Consider the following 27,307-nt stretch of genomic DNA (forward strand, 5'->3'; position numbering starts at 1 on the left):
GCAAGATTACTACAAGCACCAAATTCCCCTAAGCTCTTAGTTGTGGCGCTGACTTGAGGAACATTATTAGTTTTCTCAAAAAACACCAAAGTAGTTCAGAGTGCATTTCGAGCCTCTTGCAGTGTCACCATGCGTCATTCTTCAGCGTCATCATTTGATTCACGGCTGTCGCCGTTGCAACCGACAAAGTCAACGACCTCTTCACCAGTAATGACGGCACACGTTCCATAATGACGGTCCACATCGAAATACCCGAGATCTGCTGGAGGACTTTCTGACTGACGTTCCCTCCTCAACGGCTTCAAATGATTGGACATGTCATCAGCCACGCATCGGTACAATGGGGAACTCCTTGAAGCAGAGTAGAGAGAAGTTCACTCTACCTTCAAGAAGAAACTGTGGGTCGCACACTGACTTTGACCCAAGACCAGATAAGAACAGATAAGTGAGGCAGGTTGTTGGGTATCTTCCTATAGTGGTTCCTGGGAATTCTAGTCCAGATAAATGAAGCTGGAATGCATGGACTGAAACCTGTCCTGACACCTTTTATCTGGATATGGATAAGCGAAGCTCAGATAAACTGGGGTAGGCTGTAATTAACATTAATTTCACATTCCCAGTTAGACCATTCATTGAACTGTTACTTGATGGATAGACGTGTGGTTTCATGTGAGACTGTGCAAATTATCTCACATGAAGAACTGTCCTCCCAGAAACTGTCGTTGAAATTGAATTCTATTTAGGAGTTCATTGCAGAGACGAAAACCGTGGCAACAGAACGTCCCTGCGATGATCTCATAAAAGCTATCTCGTTTCAACGACAATCTGTGCAGAGATTTCTGCTTTAATTTTATTACAGAGCACATTCGGTACAAACAGCACACCACCGACAAAGTCGAAAGATGCTGAATGCACGATAAAGCTCGATGAATGTAGTTTGTCTGTTTGACGATGTGTATGATTCACAGTAGAAGCAAGCACCGCTGCAAAAATAGTAAAGAGGTTTCGGCACAGATTGGAGCGTGGCGCAAATACACGTCGATAGAAGATACAAAGAGCATCCATCATGTCACTAGAACACTGCTGACAAAGTGAGAAACAGGGCTTGATTTGCTAGCAGGAGCAAAGCAAACAAAGCAGTTGGAACACGCACAGCACAACTCCCATGATGCAAAAATTGAAAACTTTTATGTACAATGCTTCTGGAGTTGATACAGAGACGCTTCACTTGACCTGTAGCTTAACATTAATGTTTATCGCTGCCAGTTCTGCTAGGAGGTAGCGAAACACGTAAGGAACGCTGATGACATCTACGAAATCCGCCGTCTGACATCCCGGGCACGTCCAGCGGGGGAACATGTCGCCATCTGGTTTTTCAATCAGAGGAGACAACATGCTGCCACACTTGCGGCACAGGTACGCCTGGGTCGGTGTGTAGAGAAAAAAAAAGATCAGAATCCTTATCATTTATCAGCAGTCAGGGCTGAAGCTCAGCTCTCACCAGTAATATAAAAACTCTTAATGTGGACTAGTTCGAAGCAGTGCCATTTGCTGTGACATGTTGTTCCTTGTTTCCAAGTTATAAACGAACATAAAGTTATTATCCTTCGGTTTAAAACCAAACAAAGTACGTACTGTCATTTACTTAAGTCGAGCAAAGTGCTCTGTTTTAGTTCAATATTTCACGAGGAGTCAACAAGTCTTTGCTTCAGTTCTACTTATGCTATCAACAACACAGTACCTTTCCTTTCGGGGTGGTGTCTAATATCGAACAGACCAATTTGCTGAACGAAGTTTTCGTGCGACATGTGGCGACTGGCACTTTTGTATGAAATTTAAACAAGCTAGATAACTCGAAAGAGAAATATATGTTTCTATATCTAGAGCCTGAAGTTTTAGGGTTTAACCAGTTTCGGCCCCGAATTTGCACCCTGAATATAAGGTTGCCACCTTAGGGTGAAACCCCGATTTTTACCCAGAAAACTGTGCTCACTGAAACATCTGTAGGAATGCACACTAGCTTGTTTGGCAGCAAATGCAATTACATCACCGTTTGTACCAAACCAGTACAGTGCATTTGAGTAACAGAGCCAAATTTCTCCCCGAATTAAGCATATTGGAAGTTTTTCCACACGAATTTGCATAAATTTGGAGCACATGTTGATTTCCCTAATTTTTCCCAGAATTGGGGAATAAATACTTCCCGAAAACTTCAGGCGCCATCTATATTGCAACCTGTGTACTTGCAAAACAAACCAAGCCTTAGTCAATTATAAACCTGTTCTAGCAGGTTTCACAGCAGGCAGTCCCGCAACCTTACTTCTGCCTCATCAAAACGTCATCACGTCAAATCAATGCTGTGATGCCAAGATAAGAATGGCAGACATGCGTACCAGAGATTTGTCGGAGCAGTTGAAGAGTCTATCATGGAGAAGAAAGGACGTTCCATGAGCCAGCAGGGAATCCCGTTCCATCTCTCCAAAACGGATGCCTCCGGCTCTCTTCCGGCCTTTCACCGGCTGGTGGGTCAGCATGTCTACTGGGCCTGTTGTCCTCACCTATACATTTAAAAATAATAATTACAAGAAGAGATACCATGGTTTTCCCAGCCCTACGCACCCCAACAATTATCCACCACTTTATTAATTTTTTGAAGGTCAGATTGAAACTAAGCTGCCTCGCACGGGAATGGATATTAAACCGCACGAACCCGATTTTTCGTGTTAAACTCGATTCCGCCCGGTTATTCCCCCCCCCTCCCCGAACTGACCTCCGACCAATTCGGGTTAAACCCCGATTTCTCCCCGAATTCCAGTCACTGTGAAATCCTCAAGTGACGTTTCCACTGAAGACGAACAAGGGTCGCCACGTGTAATACATGTAAGAATGGGTCACTTACGTTCCCAGAAATCCCACAAAAAAAATATATAGAAAAAGAAAAACGAGAGAGAGAGAGAGAGAGAGAGAGATTAGGAAAGGACTTAATAGACAAGAGGAGAAACAAGAACACCTGATAACATCCGAAGGCACAATTATCGCCCGATTTCTCCTCGTATTACAGATTTAAAAATAGCGCCCAATTTTTAACCCCCACCCCCCCCCCACCCGAATCTGAGAAAGGCATTTAACCCGAAAAGGTCACTCCCTAACTATAGAGAACATACTACAATTACACCAACTGTACAACTTCAGGACAACACCAAAGGCGACAAATACGGGCCAATATTCACCTGGTACTTGTCGGCTACCATGTGCCTCAGTCTCTGATAGTACACAACACCAAAAAATATGTCGGCCTCCAATTCTCTCCCGTCGACCCCAGAGTACATCCGCTCTGTCCCGTAGTAGTTGTAGCCAGCTACAAGAGACATCATCAATTGCAACGGAACAGCGGCAGAGACGGAGAAGCAAAGCCACCTTTCTGAAGCAGGTCTCCGAAATAGTCCGAGGCGGGCTTCTGCTCCGAAAACTTGAACGGCGTGGAGTCGTGAACGAAACCATGGAGCGTGCCGGACTTCCCCGCCATGCTTTCGATCATCATACCTAGTAAGATGCAGGTTACACACGGGAAAAATTACTTGCAATGCCTGTAACACGTTGTAGTCGTTTCTATGCACAATCTTTCAAGCCACTTCAATATCATCATGCATGCCGTTGAAAATTACGTTACTGTTATCGACAATTTATTCTGACTGCATGCGATAAAACAACAGTCCTTCCCCATAGTTTAGACAGCCCTGCAATGGAGACCTCGCGTACCAATGGTCATCCGAGACGGAAATCCGTGAGGGTTGAAGATGATGTCCGGTGTCATCCCGCTCTCCGTGAACGGCATGTTCTCGATGGGCCACAGCTGGCTGCAGACACCCTTCTGTCCGTGCCGGCTGGCAAACTTGTCACCGATGATCGGATTCCTCTGCGTGACAACAAAGACATGGTCACAATGCCTGCGTATATCTTCCCAAAAATGTCGTAACACACAATATGGTTCTGGGTTCTAGGTCAGAAGATACCAATAATAAATAAAATAAATAAATGAAAGAATAAACTCATCGTCCTAATTGTTCCGTGTACTGATATCTTAGCACATGCTGATATGGAGGACAACATGTTTAAGCAGCTTGTAAAATGTCACAAACTATCTTAGCACATGCTGATATGGAAGACAACATGTGTAAGCAGCTTGTAAAATGTCACAAGTATCTTAGCACACGCTGATATGGAAGACAACATGTGTAAGCAGCTTGTAAAATGTCACAAAGTATTTTAGCACACGCTGATATGGAAGACAACATGTGTAAGCCGCTTGTAAAATGTCACAAAGTTGTTGGGGGTCCAGAAATTGGAAGAAAGAAGCACCATGTGTGTAAGAGACCTTTTCAGGTGAGAATCTCTCATCAGGATGAGACATGCTCATCTAAGTCAACGAGCATCTATGGTCAATGAGACAACACATGACGAGGCATGCATTATACATGCTCATGCTAGTTAAGAAGAGTCAACAGCCAATGAGTCAACAGATGACAAGACGTGGAGCATGTCTCATCTTGATTAGACATGCTCATCCGAGTGGCAGTTCATGAGACATGGTTGATGACGAGCATGTCTCAACAAGATGATGGGAGCATGATGATGAGAGCATGGTTGATGAGCATGACTCGCCAAGATGAGACATGCTCATCCAAGTTGACGAGAATTATTAGAGCAAACAGTTGAAGGGACATGTGGAGCCTGTCTTACCCTGATGAGACACGCTCCAATTTCTGGTCTGCTAACCCGTAACTACCCCTCGTACCCATAACAATGCCCGTAGTGTGTGCGTGAACTTCCTCTGCATACCTGAATCCAGTAAGTAATGCTGATGTTCTGAAGGATGTCTGTGCCTGTGTCATTGCCCAGTAGCTTCACTGCACAGATATGAGCACTCTCCGTGCTCTTGTACTTCTTTATAGTTGTTTCTCCAGTAGCGAGGTTGATGTAGCTGCAAGGAATGAAGCTCGGTCATCAAGCAACCCCCCTGTGCAGTGTGGGAGGCTGTACGGCACCTGCAGACTGGATCGTTGTACTCCACCTTGACCCCGATGAAAGGCAGCCCATCCATGTCTATCCGGTTATCCAGTTCCTTGTCTATCATCTTACGGCCAAACACCAGTGAGGTCTGAGTGCCAGTGTCGCCCGCGATCTGCCTGAGGTTCACAAATTCCGTTTTGTAAATGCAGCCGTGCTTGAAGCCCCTCTCAATGGATGACTTGTTGAGCACCATGGCGTCTTCCATGTCGTAGCCCTGCGACGTACCAAAAACGTCTTGCGGTTCATTGAGGGATTTCCGGGACCAGTGGTGACGACAGAAATCAGCAACTTGGGACATGGCTAGAATTGTGTTAAAATCAAGTGGATACCTTTTGGAAGTAAGTTAAGAGACAGGCCCCATGAGAGACAGTAACGGTTATGAGCGTACCCCTTACAATGTATTCAGTCTCAGAGGACTACTAGTGAACATGCCCATCATAATACGCTTGCACAAGGAGACACAAACAATGTGTGTTACAAGCAATGGTTTTAAAAAGACAGGTCTTCCAAAATATAAGAGAGTGGGTACATAAGTTATAAAATGCAGAAAGGAATATCTCCGCACAGGTACCATACAATGTGAGAACAACAAGTCGTTTACAGGAAAAACACAATGGTACAATCATCACAACTACTCCTACTTAGTCCAGAATTAAGAAAGTTGCTCACAACCAAGGTCATATCATATGGTGCAGCTACTACGTAGTTCAATTGCACTGTATTGTATTGTACTGCAGTTCAATTACTACTAGTTAGCTTGTACGTACCGTGTAAGAAATTACAGCAACAATGGCGTTGGTCCCAGTTGGGAAGTCGTCCATGTGGTAGTGGTCATATGCCGTAGGACGTACAAAGGGTGTCTGTGGTGTCTGGATTCTATACAACTTGTTGTCCGAGCGGTACTTGAGTGCCTGGCATGGTGTACCCATTGTTTGTTTTCCCATCTGGTCGGGCAGAACAAGTCCGATTTAGTACAGCAAGCGTTCATTCCAACAAGGGCTGTCCGGTACGTATTGTCAAAGAGCATCGCAAATCAATTGCAGAAGAAGCTGCACTGTTACAAGGAAGACTGTTGAGGGTGCAAAGACCAGTTCCATTTCAAGGAAGTGACACACACTTGGATGTTTGAGTGTAGTGTGGGAAATGTGTCAAATAAAACGTATCAAAAGCAGGAAAGTGCACGTAAATGTATAAAAAAAATCCAATGTGTACCAAGTGTAATGAGTGCACCAAAATGCATAAAAAATGTCTTCAAATTGTCCAAAAATAGCTCATTTATGCGTTCTGCATCTATTATATCACGCATTCTCTCTTCATTCTACGCTTCGCCTGCTAAACCAATATTCAGCATCATTATCGTACTGTCTGCACAAAGGCAGGAACTTCAGCCTCTTTAGAAACACTAACCCCATCAGCCACCTCAGAGTTGGAACAAATTACAGCCATACGTGCAAACCATAACTGATAATCAACAGTTCAGAGCTGCTTGTTATTCACCGTACATAGTCACTGCAGTCATTATTACTATGGTAACTCTCTTATTGTAGCGTCTCGTTCGCATTGCCTTATCTGTCTTCTGCATTGTTTGTTAATGTACTTCCCCCCCCTCGTGTATTGTTCTTTGGGCCCTCGAGGCATAATAAATAAATAAATGTCACAAGCGTATTACGTGCTGCAGGTAGATTGGCATGACCTCAGTCAATTAGGGACAAAACAGCAGCATACTTAGAGCCTGAAGTTTTAGAGTTTTACCCGATGCTTCCCCGAATTTGCACCCCGAATTGAAGGTTGCCTCTTTAGGGTGAAACCCGATTTTTACCTGGCAAATTGCCCTCAATGGGATGTCTGTAGGAATGCATTAATTTACTTGTTTGGCAGAAAAATTCAGTTACATCACCATTTGTACCATACCACTACAGTTAGTGTAGTAACTGAGCCCGATTTCACCCCGAATCTAGCATACTAGAAGTTTTTTCACCCGAATTCACATGAATTTATGCACATGTTTATTTACCCGATTTTTACCCCCCGAATTTAGAAAAAAATATTTCCCGAAAACTTCCGGCTCTAAGCATACTCCACTGCAGTTAGCAGCTAATAGATACTGGAGCAATAAAATTGCCGTCAAAGCCCACCTGGCACTGGTACATGTTACGAGGACTCTGATTGAAGTCCGAGTAAGGGATCATGTTGGCCAGGACACTCAACATGCTTGTCTGACGCAGTTCCTGGTGCGTCGTAATCTGGAACCAAAAAATAGCAGGTACTGTGAAAGCATCTTGTTATTAAGCAGGCTTCATGGCCTGACATTCCACCTAGACACTTACAAGAGGAACTTCTTCACCAACCTACCACCACCACCAAAGTGAGGGGCAGGTCCCCCAGCTGGCTTGCACCCAAAGAACATCTCCCGCTGCTACTTACATCGGCATAGGCTTCCTCTGGAACGACGCAGATGTTGAGGTAGACCTGCTCGAAGGTGCCGATCCACTCGACTGTCCGCGTAGCCAGATTGAGCACGGGGCGGACCATGCGAGCCACTGTGCTGAACAGGAAGATACCCGGGTACTGAGACGGCTTCCCTGTCTTCGGTACAAAGCCAATCTCTAGCGTGGGAGGCACCTGGGATCGGTAGGAGCAGTAAGCGTCATCTTAAATTAAGACCTACAGAAGTTGAGTCCCACTGACGTTTCCCCTGCTAAGTAAAGCTGTTACACTGCTCAAAAAGTTAAAGGAGTTGGGACACATTCACGGGTGTGGTTATTACATCATGGATGCATTGCTGTTCAGAATACCATCAGCAGCACAGAGGTGATTAAAACCACGTTCACAAAACATGACTTCACCACATACGTTCTTAAAAAAGGGGTGTACTTTAACTCCCTTTTCTTGCCACATATTTCACTCCATTTTGAAGAGTACAATTACTCTCAAAGAAGGAGTCTCCCTTTTGGTTACAGGGAATGGGGTTACATTATAACCCCCTAGTGGAGAGTAATATTTTACTCTCCGGCAGGAAGAAAGGAAGTTACGCTACTCCCTTGAGGGAGTGAGGAGACTCCCCTTTTGAGAGTAAATGTACTCTCGAAAAGGGATTTATATATGTGGCAAGAAAAAGGAGTTAAAGTACACCCCTTTTTTTTTAAGTGTAGCATGGTGAAGGTCAACCATCGCACAGAATGATATTGTTATCACTCGATTTGTGGGAAGCACCGGGCATGTACGCCTTTTTGGGACAATTAATGTAACTGCGTAAGCGTCACACAAAGGTGTGCGCCTCCCCTTTTTGACAAACGGGGGGGAGAGAACTATCTGGTTTGGGACGATGGTTGGCTAGGACTGTGCCATGCAGCGAAGTTATGTTTTTAAGAGTGTGCAGTTCAAGGCAAAAATGTATCTGTGTTTTTCGAATAAATTCTCAAGAGCAATGACTGCGGAATGCTCACCTTCTCCAATCCAGCAGCTTTCAGGCAACGTAGCTTCCGGGTGAAACTTTCCGCTTTGTCATCTTCAACATACCCCAAAACCTTGCCGTCGAGGATGACGACGTAGCAGTGTGCCACGTCGGAGTTGATGCCATCGAGGCCATGCATGCCCAGCGCTGCTAATAGAGCTGGGAGATTAGATGTGCTGTACTGCTTGTTCACCATCTAGAAGAATGTGGCCAAAAAGCAACATGTTCTTGACATGAGATCGAAAGAAACCACACATATCAAACTGTCCCTACACTACAGAATTTCACCGCATAGCACGGTGAAGACCAGTCCACTGCACTGAATGAGACTGCTGCTTTGTGGAAAGTGCTGGGTATATGCCTTTTTGTTAACAATTAATGTAGCTGCGTAAGTGTCGCAGAAAGATGTATGCCTCCCGTTTTTTAACCAATCAGGGGCCAGAACAATATCACTGGTTGGCAAGGAACATGCTGTGCGGTGAAGTCTTGTTTTTTAAGAGTGTATTCCATTAGGAAATATGAAGTTAAGCAAAAAGTCAAATTTACCGAAGTCGACTTAACGGAAATCTTGCTGTACTTTATTAAGGCCGATTTTATGTGGAACATTCAAAACTGTCTATAAATTTTCACTCACTTCTGCCATTGCAGTCATGTGATTGAGGAGTCCGCAAGGAGCTCCGTCAGGGGTGTGGACGGGACAGAGAAATCCTGGTGTGAACAAAACAATTTTTTTTTTAAAGTATTAGCCACATTGCATTTCGCCGTCATTCTTTCTGCATCATTACCAGCAGGATTTTTTTCGAAAGCCGTAAAAAAAAAAGTGTAAAAAAAACGCATACCCCAGGCCTCGGGCAGAAGTTTTCGCACTGCAGTGGTCCGCATCTCGGCGAAAAATGCCCCCCGATGGACACAGCGGAAGTGGGACAGATACCTCCAATAGTTGAGCTTCTCCGCGACCACCGTCGTGCCAGTGAACTGCATCATGCCCAAGCCAGACTTGGTCACAACAGTTCCGGTAGCTAGGAAGTAGTTCATGGGATTCGTAATGTCCCAGGACGCGCTCAGTGCATGGCTGAAGACGGCTGCGTTACAAAAAAAAAAAAAAACACGAGGCAAATTAAACAAATTGTATGACATGGGATTGGAGCGCTTTTCATTTTGAGTTACGTCTGTGTCCTCAGTGGCATAAGACCCCTGAAGGTAAACGTCTATCACTCTCATAGGTATCGGACAAATGATTTGCGAACACATTTTTTTCACATTTTCAGTGAGGTACCGAGAAGCAGAGCGTCAAGCCGAACGGAAACCTGGAATTAACCGTAACATTTAGCTGGAACTGAACCATAATTACTAGCGCTATCTTGGAGCTGAACCGAACCGATCTAAAAACTTTGGTTACTGGTTCGGGATACCGGTTCAGGTTCGGGTTGATGTGGGGTGGGGGAGGGGGTGATGTGGGGATTCCAGCAATCTGCCTGCCATAAATAAAAAAATAAAAAAAACAGAAATAAATGCATAAAAAACGTAGCTAAGAGATCTTGTAACATTTTAGTGGCTACTTCTAATTTTGTAGAATATTAGAACCTCAAACTGGCTCTGAACCGGTTTACAACCTCCGAACCAGTTAATCGAACCGATATATATATATGCGAATTACTGAGCTGAACCTTTATGGCCGAACACAAAAAATTGTGAAATTGTGAATCTGTGAAAAAATTTTTCGGTTCGATGCTCTCTTTAGTAGTGCGAGTTACCATCGCCCCCAGCCATGTATGCAGTACATATTCAATCCAGGCTACTTCTAAAGAAGACACAAAATAAATAAATAAATAAATAAATAAACGGTCCATATTGAACTTCCTTCTCACCAGGGGTTAGCCTGAACACACTGGCAGACGCCTTGGCTTTCTTTTCGATGCCTTGTCTCACAGTATATAAAAAGGTCGCCAACTTCTCCTAGAAGGTGAGAAAGCAACTCCAGTTGGCAAAGAAAGACGCGCGCATTTAGGGGAGCCAGGTCACCTTAAGAACCATGAGATACAAGTGCCCGGCCAGGAGGACCTCATGGTTCATGGGGTTGTCTGTTGATTCCACTGCACACTCCCCTTTGACTAGAGCGAACAATTTTTTCACCATGAACCTGAGTGAATCAAAATGATAAGACACACGATTAAAAGAGCACAAGAAGCGACTAAAGAAGTGACACATCCTATTGTATACTTCCAATCTTTCCTACTGAGTGGAGCAGCACTGTTACAAACATATTAAACACCCTCACTGCAAGCAATGCAAGTAATAAGCAACACTACTTACACGATGAGGTTGAACTTGTCAACATCGTTGTCTAGATGCGTGCAGATGCAGTGCCTGAAATGTAACACAGTGTCACATGGTGATAAACAAAGGATCCCCAATAACTGTTAACAGTCCCAAATTCCTGATCAGCGAAAGATGCTGAACAATTACTTGAAGAGATACGCTGCAACCTCTTCATCCGTGTACCATTCCGGAAGGTTCATCCGCACGCGGAACTTCTCCCCCACAAAGTCTCTGATCTGGCTTCTGTTGAGGAGGTCTTCTTCTTGAACCTGCCTCAACATGTTGGCGACACACCTGGGAGAACAAGAAGGCAGAGGAAGAGATGAAAACACTTTTGTTCTATAGGTTAGGTAGGTTGTACATTGTAGCTGTACAGCTTTTCTTCTAGTCCCTCCCCCTACAGTTTCTATGTAGTACGGACTACGAAGACTATACCCCTTGTAGAAGGTGTCGTTCTCCTTTCCAGCAACGAATTCATTGTAGATGTAGTAGTCTGTGAAGTCACACAGGCCCTTGAGAAGCATCACCACCGGCATAAAGAAGAGTTCTTTCATGTGGGAGAACATCACTTGGACTGTTCCATTTGTCAGGTAGTGAAGGACCATGTTCTGCAAAATCGGTTTATATGTTATCGGGTCACCAGCTATGTTACAGCCTGCATACTGCTCTAGCTGCTTACTGTAAGAAAGCCATGTCCCAATAGCAAATTTCCCACAGTTGTGTCGACTGGAAAACGCTCACCGTTCCAAGCTGGTCTGGCTTGACACTTCGCAACTGAACGCCGTACTCGGAAAACATTCTGCCTCGGTGTCTCCAGGAATTTCTGGTCATGGCGATTGGCTGTGGTGACAGACGTTGATTTTCAACAGATTAATACACACTACAGCCGACAACAAAATGGAAGACTTAACTGCTACGGAATCGTTCAGACATATAATGGTTCTAACTGGTGGTCCAGTTTTAGAAGTCGACAACAAGCAGTTTGAAAACTTTGTCCTCTCCCTTTAAAATTACGTATTTATTCCTATTTATTTTGAATAGTCATTTATCGATTCCAGTTTCAGAGAAGGCCAGGAATGCAGAGGTTCGAAATTTGCAGAGGGATTGCGGAGAAAACGTGAGGAAAATATGTAAAACATACGTGAAAAAAAATCACACTTACATAATTTCTCCTGGTCATAATGAGCATTCTGATTATTTTTTCATTCCCGTTGACTACAAAGTAGCCTCCAAACTCCTGCAACGTAAAACAATGCGACACAAATTACACAAATTAATTCAAATAACAAAAACATGATGCAAGATATATTAGCACCAGACATGCACATCACAGAGCTACAAGGTTTGCCACTTATATTATGCCATTCCTAGAAGAGACTGATTAATCCAACGACGTCACGACACATTAGGTGAAATAAGGTTATCCGAAACCATAATACATATTTTTTAATGGACACAAGATGGCACAATACCTTACCCCTGCTTCCTCACCCCGGCGAACAAGTTCTTTTGGTGACAGCCCCACGAGGTTGCAGGCGTCCGACTGGAAAAATATGTCGTTTACACATGATGTTTACTTGGAAAAATATGTTGTTTAATATGTTGTTGACATGAAAAATATGTTGTTTGTTTAAAAAAATGTTTTGTTTACACACTGTACTCCGACTAGAACACACGCAAGGGGCCCTACCTTGACCATAATTGGTACTTCACCGGCAGTCTTTCGGACGATGTCTTGTTGGACGTCGTTCAAGCTCCATGACAGGGTCACCTCAAGTTTACCTCTGTATGTGGTACCTCGATTTCGGCACTTTGAACCAACATACATGATTAATTTCTGTGCAAGCATCATCTTAAACATCCATGGTATAACAAGCTTTGTGCAGCTTTATCGTGCTCTTGATATCAACTATGTTATCTAACAGGGCTCTTCAATGCATCCTGAAATCTGGGTATTTAAAATTTTCCGACCCCTCCGATAGCACTGCCACTCGGGGAATTCATCTCGACACGTTGTGAACTTGTTTTGCTAACGATAGTCTCAAGTTCATAATGGCATTTTGTGTAATGATGTTGTTATCTGTAATCTCGGGGCCATAAATTTATTACCACTAAAATCTAACGAGTATAAAAAGATTTCAAACTATGGCATACCTCGGCTGGATAAACTTGTGGGGTCAGCACTCCAGCTGTGTTCTTCGAAATCAAAGGCTTTCCTATGTATGCATCCTGTAAGCATGTAACACTTCATGTAAGCATTCGGGCCTCTAGCAACGTGAAACGTAGTGTCAGCAAATCACACACTGAAATTAGTAAAATGTGTCACCTTTAATTCCAACTTGACTCTTTGCCCATTTGGCAGAGCAAACTCGCATGGTGGAATGTCCTCAAAAAGAAAGCATCCTGTTAGCACCATTCTTCTGGCATGTTGCGACACATCAGCCCCTCAGTGACACTTACTGCGACAGCACTGGCCAGTCCTTCGTGTAGCATATAATTGAAAGATTCTATGTGAGACTTGGCGATGTCTTGTATCACCTGCAAAGGTAGTACAAATTCAGGTACAGTGTGAGACGGGCCTACAGAATGTTTGCGAGACGAAACACAGTATCCCGTACAATACTTCAAGTTATAGACGTGGACAGTTTATTCGTCAGAACAGTTAATTAACAGCAAGACTGGTCTGTTTCGATTTGATTACTTGAAACGCACGTGTTTCTGCGCATCGTGTAAACATGTCGTCTACACAGGTGACTGGTTGACAACCCATATGAAACAAAACTGTAGAACCACGAATAGCCTTCTCATGTCCTACCTTGTATTGTTTGGCTTCAAGTTTACCAAAATCAGCATTCAGAGTTCTTTCCAGAGTCGGTCGCTCTGGAAAATGTATGAACTCGTCCATCTTTGAAAAACAGTGCACCCAAGGTTGACAGCAAAGTGACGTTTACCCTCGGGCTTTGGAGATGCTTGGACGCCGTTCGTGGTTTCGCGCACCTTTTTCATAGAAAGTCATGTGATGACTTCCATTTTGGTGTGAAATTCGTGCTTAAAGCACTTAATGTGTCGAAAAAACAAAGAAAGAATATTGTATTATCCCTACTTCACAGCATCAGCTTGCGTGTCCAGCGTAGCCACCGTCCACGAAGCGCGTCTCTCTTACTCGCCTGTTAAGAGAGAGCCGAATGACGGAGGGACACAGGGATTTTCAAGCCCCCCCCCCCCTTATATACCCCCCAAATAGGCACCCTCCCCGCAAATCTCATGGCACCCCCTAAAAATACCTGCAAAACACACAAAAAAAAACAGCACATATATCACACACCCAACCCGTAGAAAGACAAATAGCCCCAGCACAAACAAAAACTCAGTCCTTTTCACCGATCACAAGGCCTTTGAAGCATAAACACATGCCCTTCAGATCAGATGCCCAGAAATGTCAACGCACCTGACACTTCTTGTTTCATTTTTATTTTTTATCGTCAAATACATATCATATATATTCAGTCTCAGTAGCACATGCATGTTCTTTAATTTCACAGAGGTAAAAGCATAAGAAAATATGCATGTCCTAATACTCTGTAATAATTTAAAAGAAAACACTTTAGTTCTCGTTGTCACTGCCTTGTCCCCGACGGCTTCTGACGATGCAGTTTCACACAGTCGATGCTGCAGAACTTGCTGTCGTTGTATTCGAAGGGAACCTTTCCAGTTATATCAGTAGCACACATAAAACAACGGCTGAAAAGATGATAAAATTTACAGTTGAGAAGCTTTCTCTTTTTTTTTTAAATCTAGAACTCTGATCCAGTACAGGCCATTTATAATCAACTTCAACGGAGCTACGAGAAAGATGACTATATGCTGACTAATTAACCACAAAAATTGACGGCATCCATCAATTTACGATAAAGGTTCACTGGGGCAGATAATATATATTGAGTGGATATTGACTGTGAACTCAATTATAACTCAAATATAATGAGAAGTACCTAGTAATTTATAATAATTTATATGCTTCTCAAACTGCTCATAATTTCCTTGGTGTTCATCCGGTGAACGCCAAGAAAACTGTGAGCAACAAACATCCCGCTAACATCTGAACATTGTGTAATTGTGAGAGAATTGTACATAAACATGAAATGATATACAAATGTGCATCCAGAATACATGTTGTTGAAAAATGTGTTGAAGAAAAAAAAACTGTCTCACCTCAGAACAACATGAGGTGCATTTGTTGCCAACAGTTGTTGAGCAAACCTTCGTTCTGCAGCCAGGGCTCTCTGCAATGTTACACAATTAAATTTCTAATACATGTAATAGCACTTGTGCAATTCTAGTTTTGCTAATTTCATATTTCTATATTTTGTAATTAAAAGTAACATTCCATCTCATCTCATCTTACCTTTTCCCTATCGCTGAGAGAGAGAAATCTCTGACGCTCGGCTTCTTCTTTCTGTCGTTGAAGTTCTGCAGCTTTCCTTTCCTGGAAATAGCAAAGAATCGCAATAAAAATTAACAATTAATAATTTAATGGTCAATAATGAGATTAAGTCTTTAACAAACACTGCCTTTTGAAAGGCTCAACACAAAAATGTACGCTGCCATGAGCAAAGAGACACCAGTTGTTAATTAGGAGATAGAATAGATATTCCTCACATCCATTATTGGCCAAATATGAAATACTGTTTGGATATGAAATACCACTGTGTGAATGGTACCGTTTTCTCAGTACCACCTCGTTTACACACAACCTCGCTTGGAGCACAAAAAAGCAGACGACAGATGCATACCTTTAGTTTTTCTCGGTGAAGCTTACGCTTCTCTTTCTGTTTCTCTGCATGCTTTATATTGCGTTCTTTTTCCATCTCCTCGGTAAGGCCAGATGGTATCTGGAATTATAGAATACACATAAATGTAGTACTATCTCTGCAGCGTATTGTGTTGGGCTCATAAAAACTCACTTGCGCTTTATTGTAGTCGTACTTGTCGGGGTTAGCCGCCCTAAAACGTCTAAATTCGTGCCTCGTTTGTTTATCAGATGTTACTGCATATGGTGTCTGTCCTCTGGAATTCCTGAATTAAAAGGAATTGTACAACACTACTACTCTGTCACAGCCCAAGTTGTCTTAAGAGGATCCAATACTTCAGTACTGGTGGCGAATTACGCAATGCACACACACTACCATCGCAGTATTCTTTAATGTGATGCTTCTATGCTGACGTAACTCACTGTCAACAGTCGTAACATCAGAGACTGTATGAATTTTTATAGGTTCTTCAACATGGCCTGCCCACTGACTATGGTAACCTGGTTGAACATGAGAAAACTGATGTTCTGAGACTAACAACATAGAAGGGACAATCACATACAATGCCTCAAGTTGCTTAAGAAATTAAGTCACTTTTCAGTGACTTTCATCTTTCATCGTAACCTGGTTGCTTGAGTGGTAGAACAGCGTCTGTTCTAAGATTAAAGGATATTCTCTACTGTCCTCTTTCCTGCATAGCTTGCATTACAGGTTCAAATTGATGCAAAGAAGTGTCTTACATAGAAAGAAACATGGGAAAGGTCACATGCTCCTGAGAAGCAGTTTATGGATATTCAGGGTGTTGTTTTATTCAACACAGACATTTTATAAAACGACTATTAGAGCGACATAAATTGCGGCTATTAAACGGCATGCTCTTTTGGGAATTTATATCTCGAGGTACGTTGGCTTTTCAAGGCATTTAATAACGATGATAAATTTGACTCGTGCCAATTCTGCTATCTGACATTTCCCAGAAAACATCTAATTAATGGCTTAATTAATTTTAGCTAATCAGTCGTCCACTAGTTGCGTACGCTGTTCCACAGGATGTCCTCTTGGCCTTATAACCCGCCCACAAAAACGAAATTTATGCAGCCCTAATAGTTTTTTTTAATAAAAAAATCTGCGTGAAATTAAAGAAACACCCCGTATAATTAGAAGTTACTAACCGCAAATATCAGAACGTCGCAACCACTTCGACAACAAACTTGCAACAACAGCGAGTTTGACCACAACACCACATACCTGTATCTGTATCTTGTATTTGTATTTAACTTACTTACTTCACTGTGAGGTCAGCTCCCGCCTCCATGAGGCACGTGACTAGCTTTCCAAAGCCGTGCCTTGCACAGTAGTGGAGCAGTGTTGCAGAAGAGTCATCTAGTGGTGCATCCAGCAACTTCTGTTTCAGGCCCTTCTTGCAGACGACATCACAGCACGCGTCCAACGACGCTGGCTCTGCCAACACTTTGTCCGTGTCCTGGTCCCATTCTATCACTTTCTCCACAAGAGGTGTGGCCTCTGGATCTGATCCAGTTGGACTAAGCAGCCTTCCTGCTGGTAGACCTGCTTTTAGCGCCAGGTGGACTGTGGGGTCGCCTTTGCCCTCTCTGACCCCTAGCCCCATCAGTCCTTTTGGGTCATGTTCGTTTTGTGGGGTAGGTGGGTCATCCTTTGAACAGTAACTTGTTCTCAACTCCTTTTCGTGATTCCCTATTTCCAGGTAAACGTCGGCAGGTCCCAGAGTCGAGCTGTCCGTGTCGTTCTTATCAGTCATTTTATCACTCGGCCGTACGTTATCACAACGGGGATGCTCATCACTACTGCCATGACTCTCTGTACGTGTGTGCAGTTCAGTGTCATGACCAGTGGCCATTTTGTCTGGGGCGTGCACTGCAACGCTCTCTGGTGTCACGTTGTTCTTCTGCGTCAGGACTTTTAATATAGAAGACAAGGCATCAAGGTTACCAGACTTGCATGCTTCAAGCATGGCTGTCCTCAGAGCATGGTATTCTTTTGGCACTAGTGAGAAAACAGGTATATGCTATGGTTATTACGATGACACTATAACCAATACGACTGCAGGTGAATCCTTTTTTAATCCGTAGACCTACGTGATGGTTCCGAGGAAGTGCGACCCGAACTACTCCTTCCCTTTTTGTGGCGCGACTTGGGCCGTCTCCTGGTTGACGCAAATTCTCGCAAGCCCAGAGTGCTGATGGGTTCTTCCGTTAATTCAAAGACAACTTCTCGATCAGACTCAGAGAGGGCACTTTCGTTGTCACACGTCGACACTGGGGGGATAAGATGCAATGAACAAAACACTGAGAATGTGTCAGGAAAAGCAATAGACCTTGTATTGCCAACTGTAGGATGGGACAAGCGAAAACTAGCCCTTTTTACAAAAGCAAGCGCCACCTGTGGCATGCAAGGGCTCATGGGAACTTAGAGCACCTTAGAGCATTACGAGACGGCCAGAGTCGGAGGTAGAAGAAGAACAACAACATTGCCGCTGTGCGCAGCAGCAGCGTCAGCCGGGGTAAACCATAACCGAAGCAGACGACATAGCAGTGGTGCTCGAAGTTCCCATGCTGGTTTGCGCCGCACACTTGGTGGCGTGCGCACCTTTATAAAATCATGTATTATCTGCACTATGAACAGCACTGGCTTGATTTATGTAGCAATCCTGCTGTAGTTCCTGAAGAGTGGAAGTTCCCTCTGACGAAACAGCCATGATTTCCCCCAGCTTTCCGCAATATAGCGCGGAATTGGCAGTGTTGCTCGAAACCTGCTGTTTCCCTCAGAACAGTGCATCTTTTGCGGAGTATTCGATATATTACAGAATTGTGGAAGGATTTCGACCAAATCGCAACTTTTTTGCGGGTTGAACCCACTTAAGTTGTGACTGCAAAGACCGACGTGAGTGAAGCTCCTGGTACGAAGGGGCTGAACGTGGCGCGACGCAAGAAAATTTAATGACAGAAACGCCTCGAGAGGGAAATGTCAGGGTTTAGCCTCATATTCTTTGTGCACTGAAAAGTTCTGAGATTCTGGAAAAGTGCAAGGGACAAGTCTGCAGGAAAGCTGGTATAGACTCATGGTATCAGCCTTCTTGGAAGAATGCTGCAACGTTCTTTTTTTTTTCCGCTTGTTTTCTCGTGCCTATGGAATCCAGACGATTTCTCAATTACTCTCTCATTCTCCGCTTATTGTGAAAATGTTAATCGCTCACCATAGAAATCTAGTGGCTCTAGGCATAATTATGTGCCACTATAGAGGAGTGTCATCCCTATGATACCCCCCAAACAAACGAACAAACAAAAATTTCGACTTAATGTGGCTACCAAATGCTGGGCTTGGCAGCCGTGGTACTTGTAGTGACTCGGAACTGCAGAATCAATAACGCACCTTTCTCAGTGTTGCCAAGAGGTTCGACTGAAAGAACCTCGGCTTCATTATTTTGGTTGAGGCCCTTGGGAGATTTTGATGGTTTCTTCGACCCCGAGTGAATCTTGGGAGACACTGGAATTCGGCCGTCGATGTTGGCTTCGCTGCCTGTAACACAGGAGGAGTAGACGGTGTTGCAGAATGCCCTTTGTTTGCAGACAAGAGTAACTACAGGATTTCCCGGCGATTTTAATTTAAGTGCCATCGAAATTAATCCACGTGCCATGCAAACTTTATGGGGCATGGATTAATTTAGCTGGCACTTGGATTAAAATCGCCGCGAAAACCTGTAGACTGTCAGAAGACACGGACCAAAGCACTCCACTGTGGCAAGTAACCTGTGCACACGGAGAACTTCGTTGTAGGTTGCTCTCTTGGTTGGAAAAGGTATGGAGCGAAGACGAGGGTCGGACTTTTTGAGAGGGGCGGACTTTCCCGAGAACAGGCACGTTCGGCTGGCCCCGGGGGCACGGTAGAAGATTGCACTGCACTTCTGGAGATCTTCACTCCACGATGACAGAAGGTCTTGAATATCCTAAGGAGAATGCAATTTCTCAGATGTGCGATTGCACAAATTCACCTAACAAGCTGAGATGCTGAGACACCTAACAAGCTGAGACGGGAAACGCAAAAGAAAAGTATCAATTTCTTTTACAGTAATTTAATTTCCTAAAATATAAGCAAAACTGTTTTCTCATGACCTGTCGACTGCTTTGTGTCGCCTCATGAATCTCAACTTCGTGTTTACTGGATAACAGTTGGACGTTTGGAGACTTAAAACCCGAGACAGCACACATGCAGGTGGGACCTGATCCCAACACATTCCGGTTTTTAGCATGACCTCGGTGTCACTACCAACGGGCAAAATGCTGCACCCATTCAGCTGTGCAGCACACACACCGAGATGAAGATAGACGTAAGCCTCGTGCTCTAGGGATAAACACAGTAAAACCCGCTTTCCCTCCCAACTAGCACAACTGTCACTTCAGGTAAAACCCGTAAAACACACGGCTCTATGTATAATGTATAATGTTATGCATTTGCTATGTATAATGTACGGTGTTTCGAAGCGTACTCGCGCAAAGACGCTCACCGCATGAGTCCCTAATGTCTGCCATTTGCAAACGAGGCAACGTCAGGTCAACGTGGAGCCATCAAGGGTCGGTTTCAAATATGGCTGCCGGTTTGTCTTTATATTGCCCTCTCTATCTCATTGGTCCATACATGTTTTTGCAGCATGTGTACCTTAACAAGAGCAGCCTCATTGTGTCTCCTGAGACTGGCACCAGCAGACTTGGGCTGGGATCCCTTCTGCTTTCCATCTCTGCTTGACTGTGCTCCTCCCTGCTTTGCCCTTACTGTGTACCGATGAAATGTCTTGTGGGCCACTACATTTCCCCTACAACACAAGTACATAAAAATGCACATCGGCAAAGCTGACACTGCTAGAGGTGCCAAAAAACAAATAATCAATCATGATACAAGATACGAATATGTTTCGTATCTGTTCCAAGCCACACAGAAATATTAGGGCATCAATCAATAAATAAGACTTTTGGTACCGGTCGCAAATGGCTGCTGCAAAATGTCCTCCGCCCACCATGACGACAGCCCAGCGCAACTTTTGCGGAATCTCTGAAACAGCCACAATTAGCTCTTTGTGGCTAAGTGGTACCTCCTTTAAAAAAATAAAGAAGTCACATTAAGTCATTCAGCAGAAAGGCGACAGTGAAGTGATTGACTGAACGAAGTGATTTATACTTTACCATCTTCCCATGTACGATGCAACGATACAGTGCCAGGACCTGATTGTTCCCATTCTTTAAGTACAGCTTCAAGTTCATGCGAGATTTTTTCCCATCCGATTTATCTTGGTCTGTTTCCTCCCTGGAGTGTCATCATTCGAGAGATAGATAAGTCGTCTAAAATGATTTTTTGCCACAAAAACTGATGCTACAAAGCCACTGTATTGAGCTATACAGCTACACGATACAGAATACCAACATAGATACACAGCTGATGCAGCCTAAAAGCATAACCAACAAATAGGGCTCTGTTGGGTAAAACCCATTTTTACCTCCACCCCCTCCCCCTCCTCCCCGATTTGCATGATTACCTCTTAGGGTAAAACCCAAAAATCAACTTGGAACAGTGCCAATCCACTAATACTGGTACTGGAGTCCGCTAAGCATCAGACACTCAGCACAGGTTGTTGAGAATTGACTATGAATGTGTTGGGGTTTTTGTTTTGGCTTGTACTGTTTTGTTGGCTTATTGGCTGTTGGCTTGTACTGGCGTTGTTTTGGCTTGTGACGAAGGAGGAAGAGGAAGAGGCAAGCTCGCTCGAAAGCGCACGGGGAATAACACCTTGTTTTTTGTTGTTCTTAACGTTGTAGAACGAGTAGGATGGCTCGGAGCAACTGCCTCTAATAAACGGATTTTGGAAGAAGTTCGTCTATCTCGCTTTAAGGTTCTGCTACACAGGTGTTCTGCATCTTCTGTCACTCTCAACAACAAGGAGGACTTTTTTTTAAAATTCTCTACCCCAAATCCACTTTTCCACCCAGTTTTATAGCTCCTGGGAATAATACCCAATTTTTACCCAGGTTTTCAAAAGACATAAAAACACGACAAGACAGGGCCTTAGGCCGGAGTCCCATAGCTTCATGCGAGCAGCAGCACATAAATGAACTGAAGTACGTCTTGAAAGCGCACTTCATGCTATGGGAACCTGGCATTACTCATAAACCAACCTCACCCTTCAGTATCCGTGGAAGTCACACTTGCCGATCTGTCGCGCGAAGCCTTCTTCGGACTCCGCTGTAGTCCAGCAACTCTGTTTGCGTCTCTGCGGGGACTGTGCGCTCCGGCTGGACCAGCTTCCGTCGTGGAGTCGTTGCCCGTTTCGGATTCTGATCCCGAGATACTGGATATTTCATCTGGTAAAGAGAGTCTTTATATATAGTAGATGTGCACAAAGTCCCATACTTCCAATAGAAGAAAACATACTATAAAAGCAGCATCAGAAATATGTCCACGCAAAAGTTAAACTTGCTCATAATTGTAATTCGTTACACGATACACACCTATGGTATCCAAGAATGCTTCTTCTGAAAGTGGAAGCCGTCCTCGAAGCTGCTGCTTCAAGTTGTATCGGTGCCAGTCCCCTTTGTAGTGCTGAACCTGGACACACATTCAAGCATTTCTGCATCCACAGCAGGAATACCATTACGGCAGCCTAGGCTTGTCAAGCAGCCGAACAAGAGCAGTCGAACAACGGCAACCACCTACTATGACAGGAGACACCAAAACACAAATATCCTGCCAGACCCCCGTTTCCAGCCTGCTTGAAAACGTGTATGCGTCAAGTGACGACGACTCGAGTTTCTATGGCGCACCAGCAGCTAAGGCTACAGTTTGGCTCAAGGCTTCATTCCTTGCTTTGTTGTTTGAACGATTTTAGTAGTAGTAGTAGTAGTCAAATTACTAGTTGTAGTAGTAGTCAAAGTCATAGTCTTTATGTAGTAGTAGTCAAATTACATTGTAAGTAGGTAAGATATCTACATTACATGTTTCTAACGCCGCACAAGACTGTGCTTGACGCGTGCATAAGCAATTCACATAAATTTCTTCCTGCATGTTTCAACTACATATTTGCCTAATGTAAAAACCCCCGAGACTAGGGAACACGAAAGGAGAGACACAAACACGAAGTCTTGATGAGACTTCGTGTTTGTTTGTGTTTGTCCCTTCGTGTTCCCTAGTCTCGGGGTTTTTACGTTATGCATCTTCACCAGCTCGCTTGCTTCCTAGCCATTTTTTCGTTGTACATATTTGCTTCAGAGCAGTGTTTGTTCATCTCTGAGTTTGATACAAAGGGAATTTCTAGTGGTATGTTTGTTTAGACTATCAGGAGCCACCTCAATAATACATTTATTTTGTGTGTGTAACTGGAGGCAAAGCTCTCGACGCACAATTTCTGGCATAAAAACGATCCGGCAACATACCTGTTCGTCTCTCGAGTCAAATTCTGCTCCGCATGAGGAACAACACATGACGGCTGAGACCTTGAGGTCGTCTGATTCCTGCACTGTCGGCAGACCTGAAACATGGAAATGTATTGGCTCTTTGTGTTGCTTGGAAAGTGTTTTACAACATACCGTAACTCGCAGTGGCAGCACCATAAAATTCTTGCTCAAACTGAGCAGTGCAATTGGCAAAGGATAGGCCCCAAAGATACCGCTCAACTTTCAAAGGGTCTGTGAGCTGCCAGGTGAAGAAATTCCGGGGACTCTGCCCGTTCGGACACTCTGTGGTCGGCTCGGCGTCTCTTTCTTCCGACATGCTGAAAGGAGCAAACGCAACAAATTAATTTTTGCACCAGGAAGCAACTGCGGCGGTGAGAAGATGGTGAAAGGATCGAGTGGGGGAATGTGGGCCAGTATCAGTATGTGACATAGGAGCGTATGTGTACAGGGTGGGTGCAGATAAAGTAGCTCCACAACACCATACTTCATGAGTGTGGGGCTACTTTATCTGCACCTACCCTGTATATAACAATGCCAACATCTGCTGGCAAAGCCTGCCGCAAAACCCCCAGACGGAGAGAACCGGTGGTAGGATTTGACCCTGTCACCACCCTGCCATCGACTGAATATCGCCCCTACGCACTTCTTGCCCTACGTTAAATTTTCCCACCGTCATTTATGAATACCAGGCGAGCAAGCTGGAGGAACACGAATATTACACGTTGTTCCAGCCTCTATTTGGTCCCTGCAACTCACATTTATTACGACGCTCAAATGTCACACTCTGAGAACTGCATATTACCATGCAATGTGTAAAGGTGTGTGCAGAATTTCAATGACAGCTGCAATCCCAAAAGCGTGTGCTCCTGTCTACAGCTACAGTCCTACGACGGAGGAATAACCCAGTTTTCTGACCAAAGTATCCGTGCATGAGATAAAAAAGCGGAAAACGAGACGTGTGAAATATAAGTTGCAATAAGCCACTTCACGAATTTCAGTCGGAGCAACAACTATCCGTGACTCACTCGCTTCTCTTTGACTCACGAAATGCCATTCAAGGGAAAGTAAAATGGGAACAATATCCGGAGGCCAACCTCGTCTTGATGAACTTCGCAGATTAAGAAGCGCACCACTAAGCACAGAGCTAGAAACCTAGAAACAGGCAGAGAAAAATCTTGTTTTTGTCTGACTGACTTGCTTTGGCCGTATTTTCGGCTTTGGATTTGGATTCTTACTTTCGGTGCGCTCGTTTATTGGAGCCGCTCAACTCCAGGTTCGCAGGGCGGCTCACGTGATCTCGTGTGAGCGCTCTTGAATCTCATTCCAAAATGCTATCTACTGTGCTCTGGGTCTCTAAAGCCGATGACGTCCGATGACGTCGCGCGTCCGACAAGCGAGTCGCCCGATGAGAATAGAAGCGCACAATCCACAGAATCTTTCCCAATCTTTCAATTTTTTTTTTTTTTTTTTTTTGGGGGGGGGGGGTTAGTGCATGTGGAAGAGGGAGACGAAGGAACCCGAAATATTTTTCTGTCTACCCTACTGTGTATGGCTGTACAGGTGTTCATTTGGGTTGAAGGTTATTCGTGCGAGTGAAATGATATGTGCGATGACATCAGGTGTTCCATGCAAAACATTTAGTCTTTCTTTTCTATTATTATTCTTATTACTTTTGAAGTCCTGAAAGACACGAAACTTTTATTTTATTTATTTATTTTTATTATTTTGGGGGGTTAAGGGGGATCGCATGAAAGCACAAACGAGACTTGATGCACAAAAAATGTGTACGATATACGCATAATCAGTGACGTTGCGAGAAAAAGAAGAGAAAAAAAAAAGACTTCGGGTGCGGTTCGGTGGGGACTTTACATGGGAGGAGGAGGATCCCCATCTCGTTTCCCCTCTCTTAAATGCGCTACCAAAGTTACAATTTGCCCCCACTTGCTCCACCACTGTACACATAATACATACACTCAGGGACAGACTGAATGAGACGAAGTATCTTTTAAAAAAATTAAAGGGCCGTGAACTTTCTCGGAGAGGCCAGAAGGCAAGAAAGAAGAAGAAGAAGAAAAAAAAGAAAAGAAAAAAGGGACGAGAAAGAAGAGAAAGAGAAATCGTCGGGGGGGAGTGAAGATCAAAGGATGCCGCGCTCCGCAAGGCACGTTCCCGTCCAACCATCATCCCGGGTGCTTTCGTTCTTCATCCTGATTCGTCGAAAATAGGGGGCGTACGCCTTTTTGTTACATTTGGCATCTATGTTAATGTTATGTTAATGTACGGGGTTGAAAAGCACGGGGCGGAAGAAAAGAACGGGAGCTAACAGAGGGTGACACACAATACACAATCGCTGCCTTGGAGAGGCCGAGAGGGGATGTATAACGAACGGAGCGCCGGTACAGCGCTAAGGCAGAGTAGCAAGCCTTGTCATTGGCTGACATCTCTTTCCTCCTACTACAGCAAGAACAGTCCCCGAGACCGCAATATAAATTATAAATATTGCATCATCAATAAATATTATATATCATCCCTAAATTTTACGTTAAAAACTTGATCGTGTTCGTACCCATCCAGCGAGTTATAAACATACTGACGCGCGGCCATCGAGTTTCGGCTATTTTTCCTTTGTTTATAAAGATAAATATTACATAAGAGCTAAAATATTTCATATCGATTATAGTACACATTCAGAGTATAAAGGGTTAAATGTCTTTCTCAGATTTGGGGGGTAAAAATCGGGCGCTATTTTCAAATCTGTAATTCGGGGAGAAATCCGCCGAGAAATCCGTGTTTGAAGTATGAACCGAAGGGGGTGAGGAAGGATAAAAGTTATCGTCTGCTCCACGCTCCTTGTTCCACCTCTTGTTCCTATCATCCTCATTATCACTGTCGTATACTTAGGGAGTGACTTTTTCGGGTTAAATACCTTTCTCAGATTCGGGGGTTAAAAATCGGGTGCTATTTTTAAATCTGTAATTCGGGGAGAAATCGGGTGTTATCCGGTGTTTTTGTTTCTCCTCTTGTCTATTAAGTCCTTTCCTAATCTCTCTTTTTTGTTTTTTTTTGCGGGATCGTGACCTTCCAGCGGTATTCCCCGAAAGCATAGACAGTGTTGACACACATGGGTGTATTGCTGGGAACGTAAGTGACCCATTCTTACATCTGTTACACGTGGCGACCTTTGTTTGTCTTCAGTGGAAACATCACTTGGGGATTTCATAGTGACTGGAATTCGGGGAGAAATCGGGTTTAACCCGAAAAAGTCACTCCCTAAGTATAATATCCGAATAAAATCATCCCGACATCTTCGCAAGACTGTGTGACATCCAATAATACTGAGAATTTATTGTACGGTTGCATTTCACCTTGAACTACATCGTGTACATCAGAACCACGTCGAAAAAAAAAAAAAAAACTGCCGCAACCGGTTGCTTTCCCTCCCTCGCCCTACCGTCGGGCGGAGCGCCTTGTGCTCCGCCTAGAATTCCAGATTACCCAGGGACGAACTTCCTGCGCCGAACAGCGACCAATGACATCACAAGGAGTAAAAAAGTAACGGATATAACACCCAGCCACCAAAATAACGGTGAAAGTCGACGACAACGCGATGCGATTTCATTAAAATGTCGTTGCAGAGCTTCGGGTAGTTCGTCGCTATACCAGCTCCACCAAAACCCATATTCTTGCGTGTGTATGTGTGCGTTTTCTCTCTCAACTCGTTTTCTCAAGCTTCACATTCCCTTTAAAGTAATGACGCCTGTCAGTGTACGTCTTTAGTTTATGATGCAGCCGTAATTGTATCAAAATAATTTTCCCTCTTCGTTCCTTGCTCCCTCTCCTATTTCGCGGAGGCCACTCGGAGACCCACACACACCCACACCTTGTCCACTGAGCGTCCGGAACCAATTGCAAGTCTGGCTGCTACCGCTATCTCCCCTTATCTACGAAGGACGAGCAAAGCATCGCGCCGTTATCATTCGTGATTTGATGAGAAAAGGAGGTGGAACGACGTTTTCCCACCAATTGGGTTCACTTTCAACAAATGGGAGCAGCGAAGCAATCTAAAAAAGGGATCTTTGATCGTGTAGCACGCTTTAAGTCCACTATCGCTTCTGACTTGAGGGAAAAGCGTGGCCTTCTGTTGACAATGCATATTCCAATTGTCACAAAAAGGT

The 27,307-nt window shown here is 44.0% G+C and overlaps 2 protein-coding genes across 5 annotated transcripts in view; both read right to left on the reverse strand.

The window, feature by feature from the left end:
- Positions 1-1,169: 1,169 nt before the first annotated feature.
- Positions 1,170-13,765, reverse strand: LOC135367274 (DNA-directed RNA polymerase I subunit RPA2-like). Its single transcript, XM_064600461.1, has 26 exons — positions 13,659-13,765; positions 13,304-13,381; positions 13,170-13,229; positions 12,998-13,072; positions 12,534-12,653; positions 12,321-12,386; positions 12,006-12,080; positions 11,585-11,683; positions 11,279-11,451; positions 10,991-11,137; positions 10,838-10,891; positions 10,547-10,664; positions 10,393-10,480; positions 9,364-9,606; positions 9,159-9,232; positions 8,517-8,720; positions 7,495-7,692; positions 7,206-7,313; positions 5,838-6,014; positions 5,046-5,284; positions 4,840-4,981; positions 3,760-3,916; positions 3,418-3,543; positions 3,231-3,358; positions 2,394-2,558; positions 1,170-1,422 (listed from the first exon to the last, which is right to left on the reverse strand). The coding sequence occupies exons 1-26, from the start codon at positions 13,746-13,748 to the stop codon at positions 1,225-1,227; spliced, it is 3,402 nt and encodes a 1,133-aa protein (XP_064456531.1). The 5' UTR covers positions 13,749-13,765; the 3' UTR covers positions 1,170-1,224.
- A 529-nt stretch (positions 13,766-14,294) lies between these two features.
- Positions 14,295-27,307, reverse strand: part of LOC135367275 (tRNA endonuclease ANKZF1-like) — a 94,302-nt gene continuing 81,289 nt past the window's right edge. Inside the window, exons 1-17 of one of the 4 annotated variants that reach the window (XM_064600463.1) lie at positions 24,227-24,332; positions 23,265-23,449; positions 23,112-23,206; positions 22,191-22,287; positions 21,863-22,043; positions 20,871-20,991; positions 20,667-20,782; positions 20,350-20,503; positions 19,417-19,639; positions 19,066-19,212; positions 17,772-17,951; positions 16,941-17,679; positions 15,808-15,919; positions 15,637-15,735; positions 15,249-15,329; positions 15,056-15,126; positions 14,295-14,584 (exon numbers count right to left, since the gene is read on the reverse strand). In XM_064600463.1, coding sequence (XP_064456533.1) covers positions 14,461-14,584; positions 15,056-15,126; positions 15,249-15,329; positions 15,637-15,735; positions 15,808-15,919; positions 16,941-17,679; positions 17,772-17,951; positions 19,066-19,212; positions 19,417-19,639; positions 20,350-20,503; positions 20,667-20,782; positions 20,871-20,991; positions 21,863-22,043; positions 22,191-22,287; positions 23,112-23,206; positions 23,265-23,448 — 2,724 coding nt within the window. In that variant the 5' untranslated portion in view covers position 23,449; positions 24,227-24,332 and the 3' untranslated portion in view covers positions 14,295-14,460. Of the gene's footprint in view, positions 14,585-15,055; positions 15,127-15,248; positions 15,330-15,636; positions 15,736-15,807; positions 15,920-16,940; positions 17,680-17,771; positions 17,952-19,065; positions 19,213-19,416; positions 19,640-20,349; positions 20,504-20,666; positions 20,783-20,870; positions 20,992-21,862; positions 22,044-22,190; positions 22,288-23,111; positions 23,207-23,264; positions 23,450-23,934; positions 24,022-24,157; positions 24,333-27,307 lie in introns of those variants that run through there. The other 3 variants (XM_064600462.1, XM_064600465.1, XM_064600464.1) reach the window with 3 other exon arrangements.

Source organism: Ornithodoros turicata, chromosome 8 (genome assembly GCF_037126465.1).
Source record: "Ornithodoros turicata isolate Travis chromosome 8, ASM3712646v1, whole genome shotgun sequence".
Lineage (NCBI taxonomy): Eukaryota > Metazoa > Arthropoda > Arachnida > Ixodida > Argasidae > Ornithodoros > Ornithodoros turicata.